Source organism: Ailuropoda melanoleuca, chromosome 15, assembly GCF_002007445.2.
Source record: "Ailuropoda melanoleuca isolate Jingjing chromosome 15, ASM200744v2, whole genome shotgun sequence".
NCBI classification, from domain to species: Eukaryota; Metazoa; Chordata; class Mammalia; order Carnivora; family Ursidae; genus Ailuropoda; species Ailuropoda melanoleuca.
In genome coordinates, this window is record NC_048232.1 from 22,011,623 (window position 1) to 22,036,586 (window position 24,964).

The window sequence follows — 24,964 nt, forward strand, 5'->3', positions numbered from 1 at the left end:
AGACCCGGTTTTCCCTCTCTGCTTCCTTACTGTGGGGCTCGGAACCCCGTAGAGCTCCAGACATTTCGCCCACCTGTGGAACCTGCCGAGAACTGAGGAAGTTGTCCGTGAGCTTAATTTTGTAATCCTGGGAGAACGTACCTGTCATTGCAGAGCTCGAGCTCCTGTGGCCTCGAGTTCTGAAGCCCCCCCTTTTCTGTAGAAGCTTCTGTATCTTCTGAGAAAGGAAGGCCTCCTGTCTTTCCAGCACCCCGGGGTCCTTTCTTGCTCTGGGGCACAGGGATCCTCCCGGCTTCTGAGTTTCCTTGACCTCCATCAGCGAAGGCGGGAAAAGAGACAACCGGTAGAGCTGGTGTTTGTTCCAAGTTTGAAGCCCTTGACCACTTGCATGTTTCTCCTCCTACTTTCTTGAGTTGCAGACAGTTCTTGGCTAGAACAGCTGCTTGAGTGACGGTCCTTGTCCCCTTGTGTCCCGAGTATTCTGTTATTACTGTGGCAGGTTCCTCTGTTGAGAGTCCCCCTCTGGGAAGGTTGGGGTTTCTGCCCTCCTGACAACCTCTTTGTCGGGGCGCCGGTCTCCCCTACCCTCCCCTGCTCTCCCTCCCCACACTGAACACAGCCGTCTCTCTCTCTCCTCCCGGGTTCTCTGTCCTCAGCCCATTTTATTCCCGTCTCCTTGAGCTGCCCACTGTGGTTTTCTGCGCCCTTCCCCCTTGCTTGTCCGCAGTGGCTCCTCAAAGCCATCATCCCGTTTTTATCTTGCACGTTTATTTATCATGTACCTACGGGGCTTTATTATTTGCGATCTACTTCAGGAGATTTCTTTCATAGTTGATGAAGCCTGTAAAGAATCGAAGGCCCTCCAGCAAGCCTCACCTTTCTAGGGAGAATATATTCACCCAGCAAAGGGCTTTTATGAGGTCAGTCCAGCTAATAGCTCTTCTCGCAGTGTCACTCTTCTTTTCTCGTAAAAGCCCCTTCGAGTTCTTTTCCTTTTTATGTCCCACCTCTGAATGCATTCTGGGTAGGCTGTTTTAGTACCGTTCTTGTCTGGAGACCTGTCTTTTGGCTTTGGGATGTCACCATCTGTGTTCAGATGTTCTTTTTCTTATAGAGATTGGTGTCTGATATGTGTGTAACTGCATTCTAAATAATATAAAATTATGCAGAAATTAAAGAAATACTCATATCACATATACATATTATCTCTGTATCTATAATGGTGGGTTGGATCACAGGTATCATATAACTCAATTATGACGAGGTTTAGAGGCCCAATATTTGTGGGTCGTTCCTGTGGACATATCCGTAGGCACATCTGTAGGCACACGTAATGGATGATGGAGCCGTCAAGCCAGGATATCTCATTGGCCAATTTTCCCCTTTTTTCTTTGCTTTTTCCTTTTTTAACTGTGGTGGAATATACATGACATCAAGTTTACCGTCTTGACCATTTTGAAGGGTACAATTCAGTAGTGTAACAACATTTACAGTGTTGTGCAACCAATCCCCAGCATAATTGCAACTCTCTCTACATGAAACAACGCCTTCCCACTCTCTTCTTATCCTCCCAGCCCCCTACACCCATCGTTCGACTTCCCATCACCGAATTGACTACTCTGGGCAACCCCTATAAGTGGCCTCTTACCGTGTTTGTCTTTTTCTGTCCAGATTATTTTACTTCATATAGTGTTCTCAAGGCTCATGCATGTCGTAGCATGTGTCTGAATTTCTTTCCTTCGTGAGGCCAAATAATATTCTGTTCCGGGTATATATCGTATTTTGTTGATGTATCCACTCATCCATTGGTGGACACGTGGGCTGCTTCCACTGTTCAGCCATCGTGAGTAATGCTGCTGTGAACATGGGTATATGGATATATTTCTCTGAGACCCCGCTTTCAAGTCTCACCAGCTGATTTTGGATTCAAGAGTAAGTCGTTTGCTCATGAGGATTATGGAAATTTTCATTTTTTAAAACACAAAGAATATTTTTCCACCAGGGTCTTTTAAAAACAATAAAGTTGTCCCCAAATTAATCCGTGGATCAATGAGAACAGAAATATTTAAATACTGTCCTGGGAAGCAGAGTAAACCAAAGACACTCCATGGTCACCCAGACTTCCGTGACAGAATTATAGTTCCCTCCATCGTAATCCTGATCTTCTGTTCCTGTAAGTGTTTACATTGGGTCTAATGAGAATCTTGTCATCCTGCGTGGCAGGGGACAGGCTCAGAGCACTGTGCTCACGGGCCAGTCTTCGTAGAGAAGTCCAGTGGCCAAAGCCAGTCAAGATGGCAGGCAGGGACACCTCACCCAACTGCAGTCAGACTAAGGAAGGTATTTCAGTCTGGTTTGGCAAGCTCCCATCACTCCCCTGCAGCCTCGGGACAACCTCAGGACAATCGGCCCAAGTAACACATTTCCCATGACAAGGTGAGTTGAGATATGCCCGTGGCAAGATATTTTAGGTGAAACTCATTGCCAGTCAGGGTTTGCTTTCAACATTTCTTACTAAAATACAAGGATGGGACTGTCACAGTTTTCTCCTTCTTTGAGGGAGACAGGGGTTAACTGTGCTACATTTTCCTCATGAATGAATAGATGGTCCGTCCATTTTGGTCAACCTGTTCTTTTTCTCTTCGTGTTTTCACCCTTTTTCTTTTCTGTCTTTCTCTCTCTTTCTCCTGTCATGCAGGCTTTGCAGTGCATGCTGATCTCTCTTCAGGCAGAGCTTGACATTCAGAGGTACTTGATGAAAATTGAATCATCTCAGCGAGTTAGTACTCCACCTTTTCTTTCTCTGCATCGAGTTGTACCTCACCTCCTGCCTTTTTATTGCGTTGCGTGTGGCATTCTAATCAGCGTCCGCCACTAAACCCGATCGGCTGTCCTTTTCCCCTGCTCCCCTAAGCCCTGACTTAAACCCATCAAAGCCAAATGCTGCATTCTCAAACGTGTGTGTGTGTGTGTGTGTGTTTTAATTGTGAGAGTTAATATTAAAGTGAACACTAATTGCATGCTTGCTTCGAAATATTTCATTTACTTTCCACAAATTGAGCTGTGCAACAGGCAGCGATGCAGTGCCAAGTCAGAGATCGTGGCACAGTCCTCCGAAGAGCGGGGCTCGCCATCAAGACCCCCTCCTCCCCAGCTTGCTCGAGGCACAATAGTCACGCCGGCAAACCGAAGCTGTGTCATTCGGATAACCTCAGAGCACCATGGCTCTTCCTTCACTCAGCTCCGATGTGTCCAATGTCGGTCCAGACCATTTTACTGATGTGCATCTTAATAATACAAATGAAAGGAACAGACGCATTCATATAGAACTTACTATGTGCTGGCCACTGTTCCAAGTGCTTTGCAAGTACGAACTTCTCACAGCAACCCATGGGGTGGGCATGCTGTGGTCCCCATTTTATAAATGGGGAAACTGAGGCACAGAGAAGTTAAATTACTTGCCCAAGGCCACATAGTTCTAATAAATAACAGAGTTGGGGTTTGACCCTAGGCAGTCTGGTCCCAGAGCTAGCTTTCAGTATAGTCTTTATTTACCCACAATCCTCTTGTCCTCTAGGTCATGATGGGTCAGTTTAGAACTGGAAAGGGTGGGGAGAGTTTCCAGTGCTTAGGTACCTGGCTCTGTGTTGGACACTGTGCGGACTGACCCTTTGACATATCGCCACCCACATCCTTTTTGTCCCCCCAGACGTGGCCTGTTTCTTTCTCTCTCCTGAGCATGCACAGGTCTGAAGCATTTACTCTTTGCTGTGAGGCCTTCAACACACGGTGCTTAGGAAGCAGCCAGCAGACTGGCCTTTGTGCACACGTGGCTTCCGTCCCATTCGGTCAGCCTTCAGTGATCACACAGACTTCTCTGCCTTTCCTTTTTTAAAAAAAAAAAAAAAAGATTTTATTTATTTATTTGTCAGAGAGAGGGAGAGGGGGCGGGAGAGAGAGAGAGCACAAGCAGGGGGAGCGGCAGGCAGAGAGAGAAGCAGGCTCCCCAGTGAACAAGAAGCCCAATGCAGGACTCGATCTCGGAACCCTGGGATCATGACCTGATCAGGAGGTAGACGCTTAACCGACTGAGCCACCCAGGCATCCCTGCCTTTTCTTTTAATAAACAGTCTCATTGGTCTTTTTGGGGTAACAAGCTCAAACTGGAAGTTTCTACCCAAACACATAGACACAGAAATAAAAATTGGGCTAGACGTACTCTGGGGAATCATTGTCCTCCCCACACCATCTCAGTTACGAGGGGGTGTTTGCAAACCTCTGATGTTTTCCCAGTCATTCTTAATCGTTTTCACATTTTTCTTTTTTCTTTCTTTTTTTTTTTAAAGATTTTATTTACTTACTTATTTGAGAGAGAGAGAGAGCGTGTGAGAGAGCACAAGAAGTGGAGAGGGAGAAGCAGTCTCCCCAATGAGCAGGAAGCCTCATGTGGGACCCAAGCCCAGGACCCTGGTATCAGGACCTGAGCCAAAGGCAGACGCTGAACTGACTGAGCCACCCAGGCGCCCCAGTTTTCACGTTTCTATAATTTCTGTAATTCATCGAAAAGAGAGGTAGCTTGATTCTTTCCTTGCATGCATGTTATGCACTAAATAGGGGTGTAGATGGGATGAGGAATGCCACGTGGCTCCTGCTTTCAGCTTAATCCGCCACCATCTTTAACTGTGCCTTTCTACTTTCAGAACTGAGATTTGACTTCACGATGTGGGATTCTCCATCAAAAATCGTGCAGAGTTTGGGGTCCACCCCTGTTCTTTTTTCCTTATGCTTAAAACAAATTCTCAGCACCAACTTTTTTTTTTTTGGATATATCAGCCAACAATGGGATATATGAGAATATTTCAAGGGTATTTTTCCAAGCATTTATACCCAAGCTACAATGACAGTAGGGTATTTTGGAGGACTGGGGGTAATAAGGTTGGAAATTGATGTTCTTCCTCTCTGGTAAAAGATTCACGCTCGGCCTCTGAGGATGTCACATTCTCCATTTAGAAATTGGAAGTAACCGTTTACCCATGTCAGGCAGGCGGACACAGAAAAAGGTTGGTCGTAGTCTCTCCTCTCACGCAGGGCCCCCACAAGAGAAGGGACCCCCACAGGACCGCAGGGAGCCCAGCCATCTAGAACCACCCCCATTTATAGTTGACGGATTCCTGCGTCTTGTTTTTCAGTGACCCCTCACCACACCTACATCAAGTAGGTGCTCTGATGATTTTGTAGAAGTGAGCGAACGTTCAGAGAGCCTTCACATGGGGTTGCACTGCCCACGCACAGCAGGGCTGGAGTCTGCGCAGATTCCGTAAGAACAGTGTGAGAAAAGGAAAGGGGGTCGCATTCCAAATCTTGCCTTCTATCTTCCCAAATGCTGATGTGCTCTCCTGGAGCAGCTCTAAAGGAAAAAAGAAACTTTAGCCTGAAACTAGAACTTTCACAGGTCTTTTTTCATTTGAAAAGCATTCCGGGGACATTGGGAAGGCAGCTAGCGGTGGTGGTGCTGGTGACGACCATGGTGTGTGTGTGTGTGTCTGTGTCTGTGTCTGGTGTGTGTGTGTGTGTGTGTGTCTGTGTCCGGTGTGTGTGTGTGTGTGTCTGGTGTGTGTGTCTGTGTGTGTGTCTGTGTCTGGTGTGTGTGTGTGTGTCTGGTGTGTGTGTGTGTCTGGTGTGTGTGTGTGTGTCTGTGTCTGGTGTGTGTGTGTCTGTGTGTCTGTGTGTGTGTCTGTCTGTGTGTGTGTGTCTGTGTCTGTGTCTGGTGTGTGTGTGTGTGTCTGTGTCTGGTGTGTGTGTCTGTGTGTGTCTGTGTCTGGTGTGTGTGTGTGTGTGTCTGTGTCTGTGTCTGGTGTGTGTGTGTCTGTGTGTCTGTGTGTGTGTCTGTGTGTGTGTGTGTGTCTGTGTCTGTGTCTGGTGTGTGTGTGTGTGTGTCTGTGTCTGGTGTGTGTGTATGTGTCTGTGTGTGTGTGTGTCTGGTGTGTGTGTCTGTGTGTGTGTGTGTCTGGTGTGTGTGTGTGTGTCTGGTGTGTGTGTGTGTCTGGTGTGTGTGTGTGTGCCTGTGTCTGGTGTGTGTGTGTGTCTGTGTGTGTGTCTGTGTGTGTGTGTGTCTGTGTCTGGTGTGTGTGTGTCTGTGTCTGGTGTGTGTGTGTCTGTGTCTGGTGTGTGTGTCTGTGTCTGTGTCTGTGTTTGGGAATGTGAGTTGGAAAGTATCAGCAAATCCTCCTTTCAGGATATCTCATCTTAGGAGGGTCTGGCCACAAGCGCTTGGAGGCATGGTGGCCTCAGGCACCCCAGTGTCCCCCCTCCCCCCCGGCCCAGCTCCCTGGGGCCTCCCTCACTGTTGAGAGAGGAGGCACCTTCCGATCTCCCAGGACAGGCCCAGGGACTGGCCTCTGCTAGCAGGGAAGGCCTCTTCGGTTTCATAACAACACAGCTCAGCTGTAGGGGCCCCACTTCAGCCTGGGTGTGGGGATGAAAGTACAAATGGCTTTGTTAAGAGTCCTTCTCTGGGGCCTGCTTAGCACTCTGTGCTGTGCTGCTTGTCTTCTACTTGCAATTTCAAAGCCTCCTAGCAGGCCCCTTCCCTTTCATCACCATAATAACAGCAGTCCTGACTTGGACACCTTTATCCTGAAGTCTTTTAAGTGCATTCCTGGCTCTCTGAATTGTTAAAGGCATCAGCAGCTTTGCTCAGGCTTCTCCCAATGAGGACATGAGGATGGCAGGAGCCCCAGCCTGTGAAACCTGTTTGTTTATAAGGCACACCTTCTTGCTGCAAAATAAAGCGAGAGAGAGAGAGAGAGAGAGAGAGAGAGACTGAGTGAGTGACTGAGGGCAGCTTGCGGTAAGGAGACCTCTACCGTAGGTGGATAAACTAAAAATCCAAAGGTACGACCTCAGAGGAGGAGGAGACAAGTTTCGGGGTACAGCGAGCTCTGATTGGCTTGAACGTGAAATTTACAGTCGGCCTTTCTACTACGTGCGACCTTTAGTATGTGTTCTACAACCTTCTCGTTACGGCACAAAGTATTACGTCTTACTCCTTCAGGAGTGAAATTATTTTCCTTGTTTGAGATTCTCAAAGTGCCATTGTTTTGCTCCTGCTTCCAGAAGAGGGGCATCCATCCATGTAATGGACAGGGTCCGCAAGGAAACAGCAGTGTGCCTCCGTTGGCTTTTTATTTTGTATCAACTCCTTCATGAGGAAAGCAGGACACTCAATAAGATAGCAGGAGCGTGTGTCTGAAAGAGGTGGGGGGCTGAGCTAACAAGATCCAGATTTGGAACTTGCTGATGGTGTAACTTTCTATCCCCACGGAAGAACGCTGGAGACGGAGGGAGGCCAGCTCAGCCTTATCTTCTTTCAAAAGTCTTGGTCTCGTTCGGGCTTTGGAGGGAGGTTGAGAGCAGCCAGTTCGAGGTGTTGCTCCAGAGAGGGAGTCTGGGTCAAGTTACAGGTAGGACACCAGGCGGGCAGGTGGTGGGTTGGCCTCTAATCCTTAAAGAGGAAAAGACTGACCCGGCGAGGGCCCCACGGCCCATCTGCAGGGTAACCAGTTTTAGCTGGCCCTCTAGGCACAGACAAACGTCTTCAAGGAAAAAAATGAAAAAACAGACCATCTACACCCTGCAAGGGGGTTGAAACGTAGAAAATATCCGAGAGACTGTAAAACATGGCTAAAAATTTTAAATTTACCTGGAATCACATTTTCAGAGCTTTAACGTTAAGTTATGGTAATGGTGTCAGAACGACAGATGTGGGGAGGGGGGGCTACAGATGTGAGAATCTTGTGTCCTTAAAAGGTAATGCACATTATCTGCATGTCCAGAATGTAATGGATGGCTTTTGGCTCTTCCTCCTTAGCTGTAATCTTTTTTGGAAGTGGAAGGCCGTGCGATTCTGGACTCCTGCACAATTTTGCATGGCATGAAAATGAAAATGCGTCTTCATTCCCCGTGTCTCCCCCATGAGTTCCTGTCCTCATTTCAGGGGTCATCTAGAAGGATGAGTCCTTCTGCCTGGAAGCTCATCGTACCCAATACACATGAGAAGACAGGAGTGGGCAGGAGTGTCTTCAGGTCGCCATAGACAGGCATCTTTCTGGATTCTAAATGTTTTGTGAGATAGTCTTCCCTTCCTCTGATCTGCTCTTTAAACATATGCTTATGCAGTACTCGTCTGATTTGCAAAAGCGGTCTGTTCTCATTTTGGAGAAGTAAAGAGGAAAAGTATGTTACTCATGGTACCACCATATAAAGAAATGCAGTGCTGGTATTGGGGTGCATTGCTCCCGTTTCTCAAGTTATATGTAAAAAACAAAAAATCCTTAAAAGACCCTGATTATGACTGCATAATATTCCGTGGCTTGGTTGCATGGTAATTTGTTAGCGAGCCTCCCATGTGACTCTAGGTGTATATATTTGCTATTGTCATCTATACAGATTTGCTCCCTGACCCACTAGTCCAGGAAGTATCACCTTTCTAATTTTTGCAAATCAAATTAATCTGGCTTGGCTTCAGTTATTGAGAAATTTATTCTTGTCACTTTGGGATCATAAATCCTAAGGACAGCATCTAGTCCCATAAAACTGGGTAAGGTTTTGAGTCTCCTGGGACTCCGTAAATGGCCTTCTAGCAGTCCGTCTATAGGTGGGCTCAGGGGGCTGTCTGCCAGCTACCTAAGCTTGGGCCCCAGTTTCAGCCACTCTAAGCATGCCACACATCCATCCTGCCCGGTGGGGCCATTCCTTGTAAATGGAATCCAGGTCTCTACAATGTGAAGAACACCACGGCCATCGCCGTCACCAACAACAAAACTAGCCTCCTCTAGCTGGTCCTGCAAACTCATTCACCCCCTTTTTCCCCTCCCAGTTGGCCACCTTCCTCCTCTCCCATTGAGGGGTGAGAGGACCCCACCATATTTATTTTCCAAATGTCTTTACCTCCTAAGCCTAATCTAGGGAGACGGTCTTCCTGGTGGCTTCTGTAGCATAAAGACGCTGTTAACAGACCTTCCCCAGGGAAGACCTTAGGACACAAAGGCTTGGCAATTGTTTCAGGAAATAGGGGTTAGGAGTAGATGTTGCATAATATTTTTCCTTTGCTGCTGACAACTTCGAGGACACGATCAATTAATAATGTCTCAAAGGAATCATCTGACACAGAAACAGGTTGAAAGCGAGTGTCCGTGTGCTGTGGCGCTTCTCTAAGTAACGAGGAAGCATCCTTTTCTGCACTAGGTGCCCTCATCATTTGTTTCTCGGTATCTGTAGAAGGGGCTTTGCATGGTGAGAGGGGCTTGGCCGAGGGGTTCCTCGTGGCTCTCGTGGCGCAGTCACGTGCCCGCCTCACCCCATGGATGCCTGTGGCCGGCTCTAGACGGCGAGGCAGCGGGCCCTGACCACTTGGCCATCACTGCCTTTTCATCTTTCTGATCTGATAATGAAGTAACACACACGGGGAAAGAAAATGTGGAAACAAAAAACACAGTTGTACTTTGCTCAACTGCTGAATCGTCTGATTTTCCTCCAGACCAAACATCTTTCTGTTTTCACAGGTGGAAATCATGAAAAATGTCTGGGTACTCTTTTGGTGAAAAGAGGGAGGAAGGGGCTGAAATACTACCCTTGAAGAAACAGGGTATATACTGAGTTTATCAGGGATAGCTCATCAAAATAAATCCCGGAGAAAATGCTTTCCCCCTATGGCCAAGCTGAGGAAGGGAAATACTGATTTTTCAGAGCTAAACTTAAGACAGGAGAAACTTCTAAGAATCTCAGGTATGCACAGTTGGAAGCTGGCATTCAAGTGGGGTTTGTGGGGCTCTGTCTTTCTGGTTGTAAAGCCCAGGAGTTCCTGATTACTGGTAAGGCTGGCGTGTGTCCACACATTCCTCGCGTGGGGCACAGATACACACTAAACAGTCAGTGGTGTGTGTTTAGACTCAGAGCGGGACCATGTACTGCTTGCACTCAATCTATTAAAAATAAAAGCTGATTTCTTCTCCTGTAAGTCTTTTACACCAGCCCCACCCAAAGGTTTCATCATTGTTATAAATCCAAATAATTTCTTTTACATTTGTATTCCAGTGCTCACATCCACCTGTCAGCTTCTAGAACGGTGGATGTCCTCTGTCTATTCCCCAGGTTGGCCATCAGCATAAGAATGACCCTGAGGAGATAGTGGCTTGGGTTTTGCTTTTCTGGCCATCTGCCACCGAAGTGGTGGGAAGGAGCCAAGGAGCCTTGTGGAGCTCCAGGCCTGCTGCTTCTGAGACGCACCGGGCTGTGGGTCCCAGACTCCGCTGAGAGCGGCTGGTGGGCCACCTGAAGGGAGAGGATGTCAGCCTAGACAGATGCAGCCACCTTGGGCGGGGGGGGTTGTGTAAGGATGGAGGCAGGATGGAAGCCAGAGATGCCTACGAGAGCTCTTGTCATTCTCCCCATCCCCAGGCCCAAACACAGTAGAGGCCTTAGAATTTGGGAACAAGGAGGGGCGCCTGGCCGGTTCAGTCAGTGGAGACTGCGACTCTTGATCTTGGGGTCATGGGTTTGAACCCCATGTTGGACATAGATGTTACTTGAATGAAAGAAAAGAAAAGAATTTGGAAATAAGGAGACGCAACGAAGGGAGGCAAGAGACTGCACTGTGGTTTGTAGAAAGGACTGTAAGCAAAGGAGGTGCTTAAACTTAGCGACAATCTTAATTCTCCTGGGGCCACTGTGGAGCAGGGATGTTGGAGTAAACAGAAGTCTGGGGATGATCCATTGTTGTAAACTTCTGATATTTTGCTCCTTGAATCTTTCACAAGAGGACCGAACAACTAGAAACTGAAGTCAGAATTTGAACTAGGTTTGAGTCTAAAGCTTCCTACGTACAAAAAATGGGATTAAAGTGTCTGAATGTCGTGATTAAACTAACCGTGTCAGTAATGAGTACGGTTAATCCTTGCACAACACGGGCTAGGGGTGCCGACCCCCCCGCACAGTCAAAAATGCATGTATAACTTTTGACTCCCCCAGAACTTAACCACTAAGAGCCCACTAATGACTGGAAGCCTTGCCGATAACATAAGCAGTCGAGTAACACATTCTGTATATTACATGTGTTATATACTCTTACAATACAGAAAGCTAGAGAAAAGAAAATGTTATTAAAGAAATCATAAGGAAAACAAAATACACTTACAGCACTGTACCATATTTATCAAAAAAAATCCAGATGTAAGTGGGTCTGCCTTTGGCTCAGGTCATGATTCTGGGGTCCTGGGATCAAGTCCTGCATCGGGCTCCTTGCTCAGTGGAGAGCCTGCTTCTCCCTCTGCCTGCCGCTCCCCCTGCTTGTGCACTCTGTCTCTCTCTCTCACACACAAATAAATAAATTAAAAAATTTTTTAAAAGTTGACTATATTAGGATAATGAGTCATCCCAGATACATTTGCATGTGAGAAGCGTCATATTTCCGAATTCTCTGTGGAAATGGGGCATTAATTAGAATGATGTAAAGATTCAGTAAGGCAGTATTGAGTTTTGTTTTCAAAAGATAACATAATTTGAAGCGAAGTGTATATCCTGGCTCACCAGCCACCTCACCATTCCCGACGGCTAACGTATTACATAAAAGCTACGTTGGCAGGCTTCGATTTTTGGACCTCGGTGTTTCAATTTTGACTTTAAGGGCCCTGAAAAATGAGAATGGAAACACATCATCAGTGCCTCTAGCTTAAACTTCCTTTTCTCTTTGGCTTTGGTCTCCAAATACAACAGCATTACGAGGAATAAATTTGATCTCGTAGCACAGCATAATGCTCACAGTCAACATTCCAGCAAATATTTGTCATGATGATAAAATGCAAGTATGGCAGCCTTTTAAAAATTAATGCTTTGTGACTGTGTTGCATGCACTTGAGTATACGAACGTAGAAAACCTAGGTCCTCGTGCTGTAGCTGAGCTGCGTATTTCTGTCGAGCAAGTGCAATAGGGTAGATCGTTTGAAAGAAACAATAAATGAAGGTCTTCTGGGTGACGCGGTGTTTTCTTCATTGTGTGGTGTGTATGTCGAAGTTAGGAAATCTTCGTCCTTAGTCCTTAGACTCCCGGTTGAATGACTTTACCACGTTACTAACTACCAGATCTTTCCACCTCTGGTCTTACAGATGAGAAGCTAGGACTCGGTGAGGCTGTACATTTCCCTCATTTTGGTAGAAGCTGAACCAGAACCAGGTCTCCAGACTCCAGTTAAATGACTTTACCGCTGGCTGTCAGCTCTGGGATCCTTCAGACTTGGTCGCAGTTCCCTCACTTGCTAGAAGTTCAGGCAGGTTGCTTTAACGATCTGCTTTCTCAGTGGTGGTCAGTAGCGTGAGTCGCGGTGAGGTTTCAGTGAGAATCCCGTATGTCAGTCACAGCGTGGCCGGCATCGGTGCGTTCGTTCCTGGCTCTCTTCCCTCACCCCTTCACTAGGAGACTCTTCCTAGAGGACCGGTCCGCACATGTTGCAGAGGAAGCAGAGGGGAGACCTGCACGAGGCCCGTTAGCCCAGCATCTCTTGGTGATAGAAAGCCCTCTTTGAAGAAAGGAAGGCTAGAAAGGATGAGTGGAGTTCAGTGGCCTGGTTCACACAAACCACCCCTTGGGGCGCGTGACCCCAAAGGAATTCCTGTTTGAGTTTTAGGTTTGGGGGTCCCCTGGGATTTGGGAAAACATCTAGAAAGTTACTATGGAAACAGAGGGAGATGGGTTGGTATCCTGGGTGCCCATGAAGCACGGAGGGAAATCCAGCCTTCCAAACCCTTGAGTCCTGTTCCTATGGCCATGTAGTATTTCCACCATTCACGACTCCACGCACCTTCCGCTGTGAGGGGCGGCTCTCCGCTCAGCAGCCTGGGGCAAAGGCTCCAAATGCCATGCTGTAGACAGTGCCTGATGGCCAAAATGAGAATAACTCCCAGCGTAAAGACTTTTTTATTAGGCCAAATATGAAATTGTGTTGAGTATCCCCCCCCTTTCTTGCTAGTTAAAATCTCTCTTTTCCCACGTAATAATGATACCATACACAGTAAAAATTTCAGTAGAGATGACATACTTGGGTGCCCCCAACTTTGTGAAATCCCGTCGTAGTAACTCTACATCATAACCCCCCCATAATTTTTAAAAGAGAGTTTCATCTGTGAAACACATGTATTACTGCTAATATTATAAATGTGCCAGTATCGTATCAGCCCAAGGTGGGGAGCTGTTAGAATTGGTCCATGTCAGTGACGGCTTGCTTACAAGGCACAAAGTCACCTCAATCTAGTTTAAGAACAAAAATGGAATTAATCAGAAGGAATTAATAGGAAAGACCCCTCAGCATGCTGGAATCAGGAACCAGGATGCCCAGTGGCCCAGATAGCTGCTGTCCATCTTTTGGGTCATGGGGATCTCTTGTCTCTGTTTTCCTGAACAGATCGGCCCCCATCCTTCCTCTGTATTCTCCGTTTCACGTTCCCTGTCCGTTATCAGCCACGACTTCATATGACCTCACATTTCCCTGTCCATTATCAGCCACGACTTCATATGACCTCACATTTCAAATTCTCACAGACACTAATAAAATAGCCCCTCTGTCCCAGGTCTCCATTTTTCAGGGCGAGAATATAATGGGTCCAGTCAAGATCAGGTGTGGCTACTGCTTGAGCCAGTCAGCTGCCGCTGGGCTGGGCGCGGGTGACTCTGCTGTTAACTGCTCAAACCAGTATGTGCTTGAGAGTGAAAGGGGTTTCTACTAATAATGACCCTAGGACAACAGGTGCAAAAGCAGGCATGTCCCTGGGTAGCTGCAATGTATGTCCCCTTCATATGGGACACGGGGCTTCGGGGTCTTATCCAAGTGGGCAGGGAGGTATTCCGCAGAGAATGGGGACGTCATTTGGGGGCGGGAACTCTTTCAGAGATGGCTGAGCATCAAGTCAAATAATAAAAGTGAAACTTGTTCACATATTCGGTATTACTGAAGAGGTTAGCAGGAGGCGAAATCCTGCCCTGTGGTTGCCTATAGGAAGAGACAATTTGGTACTCTGCTGCTTTGGACGATGTATCTGTTAGCTCAGCTGAGAGAGGGACAGGGGAAATGTCCCTTGAGAGGCCACGTTCTCTTCCTGGGTGCCCCCGAGTGCACAGAGACCTGAGGACACGGTGTGTGATGTCACTCAGTTCACCCATGTTCTTCCCCCGCCGACCCACCCTTCCGTGCCAGCAGTCATGCCCCCAAACGCCTTCTGCACTCACAGTGACACACCTCTTAGCTCTTCTCGTCCAGCTGTTAATGCGTGTTATCATCCTTGGCCCTAAAATATCCCTTCAGTGCGTAAGGAGCTCAAGAACCCTATGCAGCACTTCTAACCCCGGGAGCCCAGCACTGTGCCGAGTGCAGAGTCTCTGTTCCAAATGCCTTTTGCCTTTTCTTTTCTCATATAGCACATCGCAGCATAGCTGACATTCTTCAGCAATTTCCATTGTCTCTTCTCTGCACTAAATGATGTCTCAGCAGCGAGCACTGGGAGAGGGGACCCTGTGAGAAGACTGCTAATATGCAATGATAGTTTGCAGGGGGAGAGTAAATGACACGGAAAAAAGGGGAAATTTGTATTTGGAGCTAAGTAGCTGTGTACAGGAAGTTAAAAAAAAAAAAAGGTTAGCCCTTACAACTCTATTTTTATACATATTACCACCACGGTGACCCTGAACAAGAAACAGAAATTTGATTCTGTCTTCAAGGATTATTGCCTTTTGCAATGGAAAATGACAACTCATCAAATGTATCGTATCTGCTGTGGGCTGCAGAGACAACCAAGTGGCAGAGGCCAGGAACGTCGCCCTGTTGCTTAAAGTAATATTATTTCTCGGCTATTTTGCTAAACGGAGTGTGTAGTGTTTTTTTGTTTTGTTTTGTTTTTTTAAGTCAGAGTGAAGACCTGTTCCCTGATATTCTTCTGAGTGTAGCAACCAGGTAGTTACTTCATTGAAGACCGTATGAATTTATCTAGATCTCGGTGGGCTAGGCAGTGATTGAGGAATGATTTTTCTAGTCAAGGACTATGTTCACCGAGTGCCAAAGCCAGATCCCAGTCTATTACGGAAGCAGACTTCATGGAAAATAAATCTGGGAATCAACCACTTTTGAGGGCTTGCACAGAAAAATTAACCCAGAGAGACAATTTAACTGTTAATGGGTGTCCTTTCTGGCATGCAGTCTGAGCTGAGAGTTTCCTTGGTTGTCTCCCTGAAGCCACATCCCACACTTAAGAGAGTGCCTGGATCTGTGCGCTGACCCTTTTCCGGTTTTCCTCTGTGGAAAGGTCCCGAGAGGCATAGCCAGGAGCGAGGGTGTAGGTAATGCAATCGTGCTCCCCCAAGAGGGGTCTCCTTGTACTGTTAGCAAGAGAGAGGGGAAAGAAGCTGATCCTTCTACCCTCAGGAGGGCTCCCTGGTGTATCAGGCTACATGATTTTCAGTGTACCTTGTTCCAAAAATCATTAGGAATTTCAAGACGGGCTCCTGGGTGGTTCAGTTGGTTAAGCGTCCAGCTCTCGAGTTTGGATGAGGTCATGATCTCAGGCTTGTGAGATCGAGCCCTGCATGGGGCTCTGTGCTGAGCATGGAGCCTGCTTAAATTCTCTCTGTCTCTCTCTCCCCTTCCCTCTTTCCCTCTCTGTCCCTCTCCTTCCCTCCTTCTCTCCCTCTTCCCCTCTCAGACCCCCTCCACGCTGCATTCTCTCTCTCTCTCTCTCAAAAAAAAAAAAAAAAAGGAATTTTAAGACAGCCACAGTAGAGCATGAAACCAAGCTGGAACCCTTCTAAGTGTGGGGCATAGGTGATACACCCACAAAGCTCCTCGTGCCTCGAGGGTTAAATGGTGCTTAACTTCAAAATGCAGTGGCCTCCTTAGGAAGTCTTGGAGGAAATTAAGGAATGCAAACAAACCAAAAACCTAGCTACTGGGGACTGCCTGTAGCCCAGCACCAGCCCCTCAGCACTTTCGGCATCTTACTCGGTAAAAGAAAACCCACCTGCTTGATTCTTTCTGATCAGTTTGCCTTCCAGAAGGATCGTGTAATGCCAGTCATGGTGGGCAGTGCCAGAGGGGAGAGCTGAGATAATGTGTTCATTCAGCCTAACCCCTACTTTGGCTGACTCCCTTTCTCTGACTTTCCGCGCGCAGGTGTAATCTCCGACCCCCCACACCATAGCTCGAGTGATCCTCTAAAAAAATAGATCCGATCCTGGCCCTCTCACCCCTTTCCCTGCCTCAGATACCTCCGTGGAGTTCTGGTACCTTAGAGTTCAGTTGAGTTCACCTTGACTCCGAGGCTGTGTGTGATCTGATCTCTGTTGGACAAGCCCCTTCAAGCCTCCAGTGCTTGCCACTTCTTTCTGCATTGGGGACTTAGCACTTGCTGTTCCCTCCTCCTGGAATGCCTTTCCCTCTCTTTATTCTTACCCTCTGGCTTACCCCCTCCTCCCAGCTTACCTCTTTCTTGACAACACAGTTTACTGGTCTTCCCAACTCTGCACGCCAGCGCCCCACCCCAACCAGGTGGAGTTAACACCCTCTCACCGCACCTTTACATTGTCTTCAGTGTTGGTCCCCTGACTAGACTGTGAACACCATGTGGGCAAGGCCATGCCTGTTTTTGCATCATTCTGGCCCCCGTACCTAGCACAGTCTGGACATAGTGGGTATGCAGTATGTGTCTGTTGGAAGGATGAATGGATGTCCCCACACAGTTTCCACTTCACACTTCATTATTAACTATCTTGTGTTATTTCGTGCCTTTCACTAATTGCACCAATTAGTTCTGAAACTCTCTGACATCAGGCAACCTGTTGTCTGTTTTTCTCCATCTCCCACAATGCTCAACCACTAGTCCATGATCAAGGAATGCTCTTGACTAATAGATCATGAGCATTTTACACACGAAATTTCCCGCCATTACAGTACAGATAACTTAAAAATTCAGTTATGTGTTGTGTGTGTGTAAGTTATTCTGGATACTTTCTGCTGATTGCTGAGGTAAGTAATAACCAAAGCTAGACATAATCTTACCTATGGGATTTCTGACTCAAAGAAAGAAGTTCAACTGTGATATAAATGTCTCCCTCACAATCTTGGTTTACTGATTTTGGAAACAGTCTTGATGTAAGACTTTGAAGGCCCGGTTGTGTTCAGTTTACTGTGGCGTGAGTGCCTCATCCATTTAGGTATATATAAACGTGCACAATCCCATCTGTTGTCATAACAACCATTAAAATTTGTCGGGCCACAGGAATTGATTTGCCATCATTCTTTCCTATGATGTGGCTTGTCTTCAACTGCTTGTTGAAGCTGGTATTTGTACAGTAAATGCGCAGTGATAAAAATCTTAATGGAATTATTAGGGACAATATGGGGTTTTTTTTCCCAGTAACCTTCACAACTGGTACTTTGACCCACTGGATCTTTAGTTTTCTGTCTCCAGGTCTTCCGACGGATTTTTCCCCTGCCATATTGTTTGCCCAGATTGGCAGACCTTGATGACTTTGAAAATATTTTCTGCATAATTCATGATCATTTATTTTCCTACTTTTCTTTCACATGCCTTTTGCAGACAAGAAGTCCCAAACTGTCTCATAGTCCCCAACCTCCCAATTTGGGCGACCCAATCGAGCATTTATCAGAGACGTCTGGTGATTCTTTGGAAGCCATGTCTGAGGGAGAAGCTCCGAGTCCTTTTTCCAGAGGCAGCCGAACTCGAGCGAGCCTTCCAGTGGTGAGGTCGACCAACCAGACGAAAGAAAGATCTCTGGGTAAGCCTCAAAGGGCAGTTTCTGATGCCCCTTTTTTACTGCATGCATGTATTTTTATACTTCTGAACACATGCCCCTGCGTGCAGATGTTAATTAGATCTTGTTTTGTGAAAACACACGTACTAAGAAACTTGGCTAATTGAACGTCAAGCTGAAGAAACAGCACATCCAAGCTGTCTTTGGGGCTGGGCCCCGTGACTGTTAGTGTAAACCTAAACACAGGGCTATTCCCACCACCCACGGAAGGTTAGAGGGGCTTGGCATGCCTTTGCTACAACTCTTCCTTTCAACAAGCTTTTAAGGAAAGCAGAAGGGTTCTATTGTTCTGCCTTTACTACTTATCATTTGTTTTTTTTTATATGGGAAATTCAGTTTCTATCTCGCTTTGTTTTTAAAAAAAAATGTTATGGCCCTTTAACAAAATGTACAGATCATAAGGCTTTAGACCTCTCTGCCAATTTCATAAGCTTAACCTGCTGTTTCAAGGTTCCAGACCAGTACTTGTTTCTGTAGATAGATGGGTCATGGGCTAGGAGGGGACAGGAACAGGATCAACCCACAAAAGGCTTCAGGGTCTGGCCTCTGCACAAGACAGCAAAATGATGCCACATAAAACCGAGCAAATGCCTTGCTCAAAGGGGAAAAGAGCAGTGAAAGCTTTGGGGGAGGAATGCTGATTTTGTTGCCTTGCTTGCAGATGACAAGAAGACTGGTTGCAAACATTCTCCTAGCTGGCCTTAAAAAGACAAACAAAAAACCAACCAAAAAACCCCTAACTATTATTATTTGTATTATCAATGTGACATTTTAACACTAAATTTTACATAGATCCTTTTAGGTTGATAATCCAGGGTCCTCATTTTACAAATTAGAGAAGAAAAACACAAAGAAATCTGCTTTTTTTTTTCTTTTCTTGTTTTTTGCTTTTTCTCAGGGGGAGTTGTTTTTGTTTTTTGAGGTCACATAGTTCCATGGCAGAAGTGGGCCTCCAGTTTCTGTTCGTCTCCTGTACTTTCGAAGGAGTAGGACACACAGGGGTACGATACGCCCGAGGAACATCCTGGGCCAGGACAGGGTCAGGACGACACAGGCTTCCACACTAGCCCCAGGTTGGGGCGTTCCATCTGGATTCCAGAGCTCTGTGCTCTCTTTGCCCCACTCCGCTTGCGGGAGCAGGAGCCAATCTGGGAGTAGAATTTCTCCTTTGTGCTTTGCAGGAAATGAGGGAGCTTCAGGTCCCTGGAAAGATAGGCTGTGCTTTGTAAATTACATGAAGATAAGAATAAGTACCCATGCGCCTCCCTCCATACCTGGGGGACACTGAGCCTGTGGGGTGATGGCACCTTTGTCTTGGCCGGCAGGAGGCAGCCAGCGCGGTGGGCAGTGCAGGTAGACCCTGGCAGCGTGTACGAAGAAGCCTGGGGCAGAGAGGCTGCAGGAGCCCGGGGTGGCCTTGTCCTCGGAATTGCTGAGAGTGGCTGGTGTTTTCTCACCAAGTGGCTGCGATTCTGCAAAGCTCCGGAGTTTAACTGAGCACACCTTGCTGTGTAAGTTCTGGCGAGCGCAGAGTCAGAGCAGATTAAAAAACGTATCCAAGTTGTTTATTCTTCTAGCTCCGCGAGGCACTTTTTGGCCTGTGATTTTTACAGCTCTTGGGTCGAAAGGAAGGAATACAGCGAGCAGAGAGGGAGCAGAGAGGCGAGGACTGAGAAGTTGCCCCAGGGAGAGGATCCATGGTTCAAGAAATGAGGCTGGGGGCGCCTGGGTGGCACAGCGGTTAAGCGTCTGCCTTCGGCTCAGGGCGTGATCCCGGCGTTATGGGATCGAGGCCCCACATCAGGCTCCTCTGCTGGAAGCCTGCTTCTTCCTCTCCCACTCCCCCTGCTTGTGTTCCCTCTCTCGCTGGCTGTCTCTATCTCTGTCAAATAAATAAAATAAATAAAATCTTTAAAAAAAAAAAAAAGAAAGAAATGAGGCTGGGGCAGGACTGGTGGGGTTGGCGCTGCCCTTGACCGCCTCCTTGTGGCCAATTTGGGAATGTCCTCCTCGCTGCACCTGGCCTTGTGGCGTAATGCAGTTGAGCCGGGCTGGGAAATAAACAGGAAAGCGTGAGCCAGGGAGAGTCTAAACACAGTGTCCCTGCCAGGGGCCCTGCTCAGCTTTGTGTTCTGGAAAATCCCAAGTGTGCCTGCACTTATTTAATATGCACACAGGCTCCGGGGAAGAGCCGGCTCCCCAGAGAGCAGAAGCAGGAGCAGTGGGTGCCCCCCAGCAGTCGGTGTCAGAGGAGCAGAGCTATGCCCCCACCTGCCCCGGAGACTGCAGACGGGGGACTGAGCTGCGACCTCCTGCAGATCCATTGCCGCTGCCATTTGGAAGTCCCACCTAATTTGGGGGATCTGCACCCCGTCACTTTATATTCGTCTGCAGAATTTTAAGATTCTCCCCCGAAGGTCTGTTGATCCTGTCTTTATTTAAAACTTTCGTCGTTTGTTCCTGATGGATTTTTGGCATTAGTTTTGAGTTTTACGTGAAAATACTATTTAGCTTGATGGCTCACTTTTGGGAGGCCCCCTCAATTATGCACCTGAGAGAGGGCTCCACTCTCATGCCAGTGGCTGCCCCACGTGTCACCCCTAGAACAGCACACAGTATGGTCTGCGGCCACGGAGGCCGGAGTGAGGCCGAGCTTCTGCACGTGTACGAGGAGCCACTGGAGGTGAGGCCTCCCCCAACTCGGGCAGCACCGGGAGGAGGCCTGGACACCGCAAGAGTGGGGCCAGGACTGCCCAGCCTCTTCAAACCACTCTCGCTCCCTGGCGGGGAGGAAACCTGCTCGCACTTCAGGCAGCCTGTGCCTGGAGATAAACGTGCCTGCTTAATCGTGTTTCCACCTGACTAATTCCTCCTTTCTATTGCTTTAGCATATTTAGGGGGTGAGAGGAGCCCAGGGAGGCTGGGCATGGTGCGTGTCACATGTCGCAGAGGCTTTCAGAAGACGTGGAGGAGAGAGAAGGCGGTGGGGCTCGGGGGCGGGGGGGCACGAGGCATTGTTCAGCACAGAGAAGTTAGACATGGTTGGTGTCTGTGTAACGCTGTCCCTGCGTGCAGGATGTGAGCGGCCCATCAGGGAGGGGACTCTGGGACTGCAGGCATGGCCAGATGACAGCAAAACACACAAGTCCTTTCCCATGCCCCGGGCAAAGTTAGCCACTTTGGGAGATTCACAAAGCAGAAAGACAAAGAGAGAAACGTGCTCAGGGTCTCCGATTCATAACATGGCCAGGTTCCAACGATGTGCCAGCTCCGTGTGCTCCCTCCTGCCATGGTGGCTTCCCTGCCCGCTCTACCCATCCCGGGAGCCCAGATGAAATCTTTCTCGGCGGAACTGATCCTGCTTCTCCCTCCCGCTCTCTTCAGTGAAAAGAGAGAAGATGAGGAGAGAGGAAGTCTACAAAATAAAGTCAAAACCGCTTTGCAGTAGAGTTTGGTTTTAGAAATCATTTCCATGAAAAAAAAAGTCCCGCTGATATTAGGTCTGGGTCTTAATGATGGGGTTGTTTGCTTTCAATAATGGCCATCGTGTAAATGCCTGTCTGGAACGCGACCATGAGCAGGGGTTGGGGTCTGGCTGCTCCACAGTTGGCTTTGGGGAAAGGGTAGCCACAAGATGTCCCCACCCTTCTGTGTGCCCTCAGGAATTTGAAAATAAAGCTCCTGTGAAAACAAGATCAGCAGTAGCAACTTCCTTCTCACTGCAGCCAGATGCCTTTGTTGACCGGATTCTGAATGCTTAGCTTTAGAAAAGAGGCCTCCCGTACCAACCCAGCAGCCAGAGGTGATGCCATTTCTGTAACACATTGCCTCTTCGAGACGCAGCCTCGACGAACAAGAATGATTTGAAATGGCTCTGGAGGATTTTTAGACTAATTGAGGGAGAATTTTCTCAGTGCGTGTGAATTACTGAGCATCCCTGTGTCTGTTCTTTTATTCTGAAATGGGGACAGTGAGGGTGATCATTCTCTGAGAACGACTTGAGGGGGTGGGGAGGTTCATGCTTGCCACAGTCTCCCCTCCTGTGCACGAGAGTGAGTAGGAGGTTTGAGCAAAGGATTGAGCAAACCACCCCCATCTACAAAGCGGAAAGCCAAGAAGGGTTGGGGCAGAGACGCTAAGACTCGCATTTGAGTACTTGATGATTTGAGCATGAAGGGTTAGCCCTTGGATAGTTCACAGAGAAATAAATTTCGGACAAATGAAACATTGTTTTATAGAAGTGCAATGTTTACGAAATTTGTTTTCCTAAGCGCCAGGAGTGATTGAAACGTAATATAAAAACAAAAACTTACAGGGGTGCCTGGGTGGCTCAGTCGTTAAGCATCTGCCTTCGGCTCAGGGCGTGATCCCAGCGTTCTGGGATCGAGCCCCACATAAGGCTTTTCCACTAGGAGCCTGCTTCTTCCTCTCCCACTCCCCGTGTTTGTGTTCCCTCTCTCGTTGGCTGTCTCTCTCTGTCAAATAAATAAATAAAATCTTTTAAAAAAAATTTACAGAAGGGAGTTTTGTAGCAGGTCAATAGATTTGGGGCACATTCCTGATCTTTTTAGGGTGCAACCACAGGAGAACAGTTTCTCTAGCATGGAACTAAGTGGACAGGCATGGGTGGGTGTAGTGGCTGGCTGGCATAGTCCCACTGCAACCTTCTAGTGCCTTCCTTCACTTCCGGGGCTGGAATGCAGAGTCATTCTAGAATATCAAATCCTCTGGGCTCCAAAAGTAGGGACCAAGGTGTTTGTGGAGGCTTTTGGATTTTCTGTCGCGTCATTTGTCATTGTCCCGAGGTGTAGTCACTAAAGCTAGAGTTGAGAGTCAAGTGCAAGGCACCCATTTTTCTCGTGCCAAGGGCACAAGTGGGGCCTGAGTCTCTGGACTCACAGGGGTCCAGGGGAGCAGGAAGCTTCCTTGTTGTCAAGCAGGTTCTGCCGTGTCCCAGTTGGACTGTGAAAAATCAGCCCCATGACCGTGCAAGCCATTTAGTAAATCCGTTCTTGCTTAAATTAGCCAGAGTCCGTTCAGGTTCTGCAACTGAAGTCTGCCTGATCCGAAGGAACTGATTTCCTGTATTTGTAGAAAATGCCATTCCACCTGTTCTGTGTGTTTCAGAAAATACAAAGACCGGTAGGTGCAAGCTGATGACTTCTAGAGACTTGGCAGTGAACTGGAGAATGACCTGGAGATACGGGTTTTCAACTGTGTTTCTTAGAACTTTAGAGTTCTGTGGCGTTTCCTCACGAAATACTGCAATTTTATATAAGATTTCATTTGAAAATGAGCTATGCTAAACTGCTCACACACACACACACACACACACACACACACACACACACACACAAATCATTAAATAGACCAGGGGCAGGGAGGAAGGGAAAAAAGGAAGGAACGATGAAGAAATGTCCTCTGTACAGCAGAAGTCCTTGAGTCCTTTAATTTGGCGCTACTGGAGGAGTCGAAAGGCTCGCCTCTTTGCTTGCACTCGATCTACTGAATGTCACGAGAGGTAGTTTTTGTCAACTGGATCAGTCTTTAAGCTGAGGGAAAAAAATGGGTTTGGGGCTGAGAAGTAGTCACTGAAAGGAGTATTTCAAGAAATCCTCTGGTATAGTGGAGCATGGTTTTGCGATGCAAGTAATGACTCCCAATTTTCCTTTATAAGCTTGGGTTTCATAGATGAGGTTTTCTGAAAGGAGGGAGTTCGCTTATCCAAGTTTACCCTCTTGCCTCTCATTTCACCCATAAGAAAGAATGTTCCTGTAAAAGATTACTGTGTAGATTCATGGTTTGTTTGTGTTTATTTTATTTTATTTAGTTTGAAGATTTTATGTATTTATTTGACAGAGAGAGAGAGCACAAGTGAGAGGAGTGGCAGGCAGAGGGAGAAGGAAACTCCCCACTCAGCAGGGAGCCCCACCTGGGCCTTGATCCCAGGACCCCTGGGATCATGACCTGAGCTGAAGGCAGGTGCTTAATCGACTGAGCCACCTAGGCGCCCCTTCATTTTATTTTTTTAAAAGATTTTTAAAAGTTATTTGAGAAAGAGAGAGAGAGAGTGCGCGTGAGCAAGGGGAGGGGCCGAGGGAGAAGCAGACGCCCCTTGGAGCAAGGAATCCAACATAGGGCTCGATCCCAGGACTCCGAGATCAAGGAACCTGACACAGGGCTCGATCCCAGGACTCTGAGATCATGACCTGAGCCGCAATCAAACGCTTAACAGACCGAGCCACCCAGGTGCCCCTTGTGCTTATTTTAAAAGAAAAAGTTCCTCAGATGTCTTTAAATCTCTCACTATTAACTTCTGGGTTGAAACCCTGTAATCGATTTCTCAGACTTTGAAGAAAGCATTCATTAAAAGGATACCCAAGGAGATCTAGGCCCTTGGACAATATCTTGAGCGTACTTTGTAGACAAGATACAGGTAAGAAAAACATCAACAGAGGTGACTGGAAGATGTGATTGCTTCTGAGGGTCAAAGCCCTCCCGGGCCACAGCCACCCTGATTCGACAGGGTCTCTGGTTGGTTAGGTTGTAACAATGAGGGTCCTGGAGAAGATTTGGGATCTGCTGTTTCTGTGGCCCCCTGTACAGCTTGGGTGTTGCTAAAGCTGGATTTTGCAGATCCCCTTCTTGCAAAGTTTACAGAAAGCGTTTCGATACTGCAGGTGGAGCTATGGGGCTAGATAACTAGAAAGGTGACTCAAATTTCCAAAGCTATTTCAGGAGCTCACCCTGCCAGTGAGCTGGTGTGAAATCTCTCTTTCTCTGTCGCAGCTGTGATACCCCAGCCTAACCAGACACCTTGATGATGTTTTTGCTTTCTTTTCTGATGTAAAAAAATACTCTATTCAAAAAAAGAACCCTTCATCAGGTTTCATAAGGCAACAGAAGAAAGTAAGGCAAGTTTTATCTGTTATTTATGCCTCTCTCCATCCAAAATAGATTTGATTTGGCTCATTCAAAGACAATAAAAGTATATAAGAACCATTAAAACAAGAATTAACACAAGTAGCAGTTGGGCACAATATGTGTGCCAGAAAAATTAAGGTGGGGATAATTGCCGTAATTGCAGCCAAGACA

General features: G+C 47.4%; 1 protein-coding gene across 1 annotated transcript in view; it reads left to right on the forward strand.

Annotated features, from left to right (window-relative positions):
• Positions 1–24,964, forward strand: part of KIAA1217 (KIAA1217 ortholog) — a 290,928-nt gene that overhangs the window by 133,988 nt on the left and 131,976 nt on the right. The window contains exon 3 of the mRNA XM_034644365.1: positions 17,635–17,833. Coding sequence (XP_034500256.1) covers positions 17,635–17,833 — 199 coding nt within the window. The remainder of the gene's footprint in view (positions 1–17,634; positions 17,834–24,964) is intronic.